Here is a 4831-nt window from a genome sequence, read left to right on the forward strand (position 1 = left end):
GGCTGGAGGAGCTATATAACACGGTAACACACACACACGGCCTCACCAATTTTCACACACATACATGTAATGATGCTCCACAGGGCTCTATGCTGGTACCATTTACTGTTCTCATCACACGTGCAACTCCTCAATTCTAACATTTGATTCGTATTCTGTCAAAATACTTAAACGGTCTGTTTATCCATGGTCCTGCTGGGCATCGTGTTTTTATCTGTGTCTCTTCTGTTCCAGAAACAGTCCCCTACCAATCCCACGCTCTTCAACCTCGTAAGGGATGTCAAACAGGTACATCTTTGACTTCTTGTCAACCATTGATTGATTGTCAAAGTTTGAATTAATTTGAACAATAGTAATTGATGGTGTTGTTGATTAGTATGGCTCACTATGACTCTAATTGTTTCCAGGGTAATCTCCCCCCTAACTACAAGATGACCTTAATTGACATTGGCCTGGTGATAGAGTACCTGATGGGCGGGGACTTACAGGTGCAACTACACCAGGAAACGCCCAGGATCATCTACAACAATCTCCATGGCAACAGCAGGGTAAGGGTTAGTGTTAAGGGTTGAAGATAAAGGTTAACTTAAGTTTGCTTCAGGGTCAAGGGTTAAACTCATTGTTCACACAGGTTATTTTGATCTTTCACTGATTGATTAATTTAGAGTAATGGTGAAAGTAAACTGTTCTCCTACTTTTTCTGTCTCTCTCCAGAGGTCAGGTCGCCACTCTGCAGGGCCTGGGTCCCACCTGAGGAAGAGTCAAGAGTCGTTCAGTATCCAGGCCGACAAGAAGGAGAAGACCAGACACAACCACTTCATCAAGACAGCACAGCCATACAAACCCAAGGTACACACACACACACACACACACACACACACAACATGGAGAGTCATATTTGAGAACACACTGTGACTTGTGTGATGGCAAGAAACAGCCTGTCCACTGATGACCTTGTGGAAATCTATACCAATGTAATCTGACCATGCCTGGAATATGACAGTGTGTTGCTGGTAGGCTGCACAAAGATGCAGCAGCTGCGCTGGATAAGGTACAGGAAAGGACAAGCAAGATAATAACAAAAACAGAGACATCCCACTGACCCTTCCACCACTACAGCCATGGAGAGAGCAAGCAGCAGTAAGATTGGTCACTGACATGCACCAACCTGACTACCGCCTACAGGATCTCCTACCACAGAGAAGGGGGAGTACTGGCAGAGTACGCAAGGAAAAATAGGCTGAAAAATTCTACCATTGAAATCTCCATCAGACTTTTAATAACAAAAATGTGACACTTTAAACTGTAATTTCTTGTAAGATGGACCTTTTTTTTAAATTTAATGTAGTATCTTGTTTTTGAAGTAACTGTGCATTCTGCATTACTCTTGTTGACTGCGAGCATGAATGAAATAAATAAATCAAATCACTACAAACCCAAGGTGAGTACACACACACACACACACACACACACACACACACACACAGCCACACACACACACACACACACACACATACAAACCCACAGAACTGACCCATCAGATTATTCAACCTGCCCTCTTGACGCCCACCCCTCTCCCTCTTAGTTGGAGTCGGCGACAGACCAGTCCAAGAAAAGCCAAGGAGGGAGATAGTTGACATCGATGACCCGGAGACACGCAGGTTCCCGTACACTGCTCAATGAGCTGATGTGGGTCAGTCCTGATGAATAGGCAGAAGATGTCCTCTTCTTCTGGCAGCATGGGAGGAAAGCATGGCCAAGGCCCTGGTGGCCTGTAAACTCTGTCGCTCCATGGGCTATGAGGCCAAGAAGAGTGACGTGGTCGACCACACCTCCCAGGAACTCAAGGACTACCTGTATGACACATTACACACCAAATAACTAGGACACTTCGATCCTCACTAATACTCAAGACTACTATAATATGTGACAGATTACATACTAATACTTTAAGTGCTCCAAGTATGATGCATTGCTACTAGTAGTCACTAATACTCAAGGCTACTTGAAGTATGAGTATTACTGAGTATTAGTATGTGATGTATCAGACTATTTTTGTGACCATGAGGAGCTGTGTTATGGTGACTGATGAGGATGTTATTGATGGTGTTTTCAGTGAGTTTGATACTGTGGTATGTGTCATGTTCAGAGGGATGATGTCTGGAGTAATGTAAGGTTGATGATGATTATTATTTCATAGTGAATTTGGCACCCTAGCAGGACTCTGGAGCAGTCATTCAGACAGATGAAACCATGGCGATGAAACTGCTGACCTACGAACTGAAGAACTGGAGTAACAGCACCTGTCTGAAGCTGGCCGTGTCGTCGCGGTTACGACCCTTCGTGGCTCACACCTGTACCCAGCTGCTGCTGTCAGACATGTGGATGGGACGACTCAACATGAGGAAGAACTCCTGGTACAAGGTGACACTGCCCGGCTATATATATACATATATATATATATACACATGCAATAGTGTTCCACATGACTCTGTGCTTGAATGGTTATTATAGATGTATTATGTTTTTCCAGGTGATTCTCATTATCCTGGTCCCTCCTGAGTAAACATAAATAAACATATACAATAAATACATACATTATTATATTTTGTTTTTAAATGTATCTCTAGGTGATCCTCAGTATCCTGGTGCCGCCTGCAATCCTCCTGTTGGAGTACAAGACAAAGGCAGAGATGTCCCACATCCCTCAGAGTCAGGACGCCCATCAGATGACCATGGAGGACAGCGAACACAACTTCCATAACACCACCGACAACATACAGATGGTCAGAATCAATATGAGTTCATCTCATCTATTTTCTTTTCTTATCTTACTGTGTCTGTTCTGGCAAGTACACTGGTGCTACTGGTATTATGAGGGTCCTGGGGTTTAGCTATGAGGGTCCTGGGGTTTAGCTATGAGGGTCCTGGGGTTTAGCTATGAGGGTCCTGGGGTTTAGCTATGAGGGTCCTGGGGTGTTTAGCTATGAGGGGAAGCTATGAGGGTCCCGGGGTTTAGCTATGAGGGGAAGCTATGAGGGTCCTGGGGTCCTTAGCCATGAGGGAAGCTATGAGGGTCCCGGGTTTAGCTATGAGGGGAAAGCCCTGGGGTTTAGCTGAGGGAAGAAGCCTAGCTGAGGGTCCTGGGGTTTAGCTATGAGGGGAAGCTATGAGGGTCCTGGGGTTTAGCTATGAGGGGAAGCTATGAGGGTCCCGGGGTTTAGCTATGAGGGGAAGCTATGAGGGTCCTGGGGTTTAGCTATGAGGAGAAGCTATGATGATTCTGGGGTTTAGCTATGAGGGGTAGCAATGAGGGCCTGGGGTTTAGCTATGAGGAGAAGCTAAGATGATCCTGGGGTTTAGCTATGAGGGGTAGCAATGAGGGCCTGGGGTTTAGCTATGAGGAGAAGCTATGATGATCCTGGGGTTTAGCTATGAGGGGTAGCAATGAGGGCCTGGGGTTTAGCTATGAGGGTCCTGGGGTTTAGCTATGAGGGGAAGCTATGATGATCCTGGGGTTTAGCTATGAGGGGTAGCAATGAGGGCCTGGGGTTTAGCTATGAGGAGAAGCTATGATGATCCTGGGGTTTAGCTATGAGGGGAAGCTATGATGGTCCTGGGGTTTAGCTATGAGGGGAAGCTATGATGGTCCTGGGATTTAGCTATGAGGGGAAGCTATGATGGTCCTGGGATTTAGCTATGAGGGGAAGCTATGGTGATCCTGGGGTTTAGCTATGAGGGGAAGCTAAGATGATCCTGGGGTTTAGCTATGAGGGGTAGCAATGAGGTCCTGGGGTTTAGCTATGAGGAGAAGCTATGATGATCCTGGGATTTAGCTATGAGGGGTAGCAATGAGGTCCTGGGGTTTAGCTATGAGGAGAAGCTATGATGATCCTGGGGTTTAGCTATGAGGGGTACCAATGATGGTCCTGGGGTTTAGCTATGAGGGGAAGCTATGATAATTCTGGGGTTTAGCTATGAGGGGAAGCTATGATAATTCTGGGGTTTAGCTATGAGGGGTAGCAATGAGGGTCCTGGGGTTCAGCTATGAGGGTCCTGGGATTTAGCTATGAGGGGTAGCTATGAGGGTCCTGGGATTTAGCTATGAGGGTAGCTATGAGGGTCCTGGGGATTTAGCTATGAGGGGTGGCTATGAGGTCCTGGGATTTAGCTATGAGGGGTAGCTGTGAGGTCCTGGGATTTAGCTGAGGGGGTAGCTATGAGGGTCCTGGGATTTAGCTATGAGGGGTAGCTATGAGGGTCCTGGGATTTTAGCTATGAGGGGTAGCTGAGGGTCCTGGGATTTAGCTATGAGGGGGTAGCTGTGAGGGTCCTGGGATTTAGCTATGAGGGGTAGCTATGAGGGTCCTGGGATTTAGCTATGAGGGGTAGCTATGAGGGTCCTGGATTTAGCTATGAGGGGTGGCTATGAGGGTCCTGGGATTTAGCTGAGGTAGCTATGAGGGTCCTAGGATTTAGCTATGAGGGGTAGCTGTGAGGGTCCTGGGTTTAGCTATGAGGGGTAGCTGTGAGGGTCCTGGGATTTAGCTCTAGGGGGTAGCTGGGGTCCTGGGATTTAGCTGAGGGGTAGCTGTGAGGGTCCTGGGTTTAGCTATGAGGGTAGCTGTGAGGGTCCTGGGATTTAGCTATGAGGGGTAGCTGTGAGGGTCCTGGGATTTAGCTATGAGGGGTAGCTGTGAGGGTCCTGGATTTAGCTATGAGGGGTAGCTGTGAGGGTCCTGGGATTTAGCTGAGGGGTAGCTATGAGGGTCCTGGATTTTAGCTATGAGGGGTAAACAGAGGGTCCTGGATTTTTAGCTATGAGGGGTAG

General features: G+C 47.2%; 1 protein-coding gene and 1 long non-coding RNA gene across 2 annotated transcripts; both read left to right on the forward strand.

The window, feature by feature from the left end:
* Nucleotides 1-511: 511 nt before the first annotated feature.
* On the forward strand, nt 512-1616 carry LOC135528963 (uncharacterized). The gene is made up of 3 exons (XR_010453625.1): nt 512-548; nt 715-849; nt 1586-1616. It is a non-coding gene; the product is annotated as an uncharacterized LOC135528963 (long non-coding RNA).
* Nucleotides 1617-2250: 634 nt separating this feature from the next.
* Nucleotides 2251-2909, forward strand: LOC135528965 (transient receptor potential cation channel subfamily M member 7-like). The gene is made up of 2 exons (XM_064957941.1): nt 2251-2424; nt 2631-2909. The coding sequence occupies exons 1-2, from the start codon at nt 2254-2256 to the stop codon at nt 2892-2894; spliced, it is 435 nt and encodes a 144-aa protein (XP_064814013.1). The 5' UTR covers nt 2251-2253; the 3' UTR covers nt 2895-2909.
* The last annotated feature ends 1922 nt before the right edge of the window (nt 2910-4831 follow it).

This window comes from Oncorhynchus masou, unplaced genomic scaffold (genome assembly GCF_036934945.1).
Source record: "Oncorhynchus masou masou isolate Uvic2021 unplaced genomic scaffold, UVic_Omas_1.1 unplaced_scaffold_10641, whole genome shotgun sequence".
Classification (NCBI taxonomy): domain Eukaryota; kingdom Metazoa; phylum Chordata; class Actinopteri; order Salmoniformes; family Salmonidae; genus Oncorhynchus; species Oncorhynchus masou.

Coding starts and splice junctions, on each gene's coding strand:
- LOC135528965 (XM_064957941.1), top strand. CDS start 2,254: ATGGCGATGAAACTGCTGACCTACGAACTGAAGAACTGGAGTAACAGC. Junction 2,425..2,630: donor GGAAGAACTCCTGGTACAAG/GTGACACTGCCC, acceptor ATGTATCTCTAG/GTGATCCTCAGTATCCTGGT.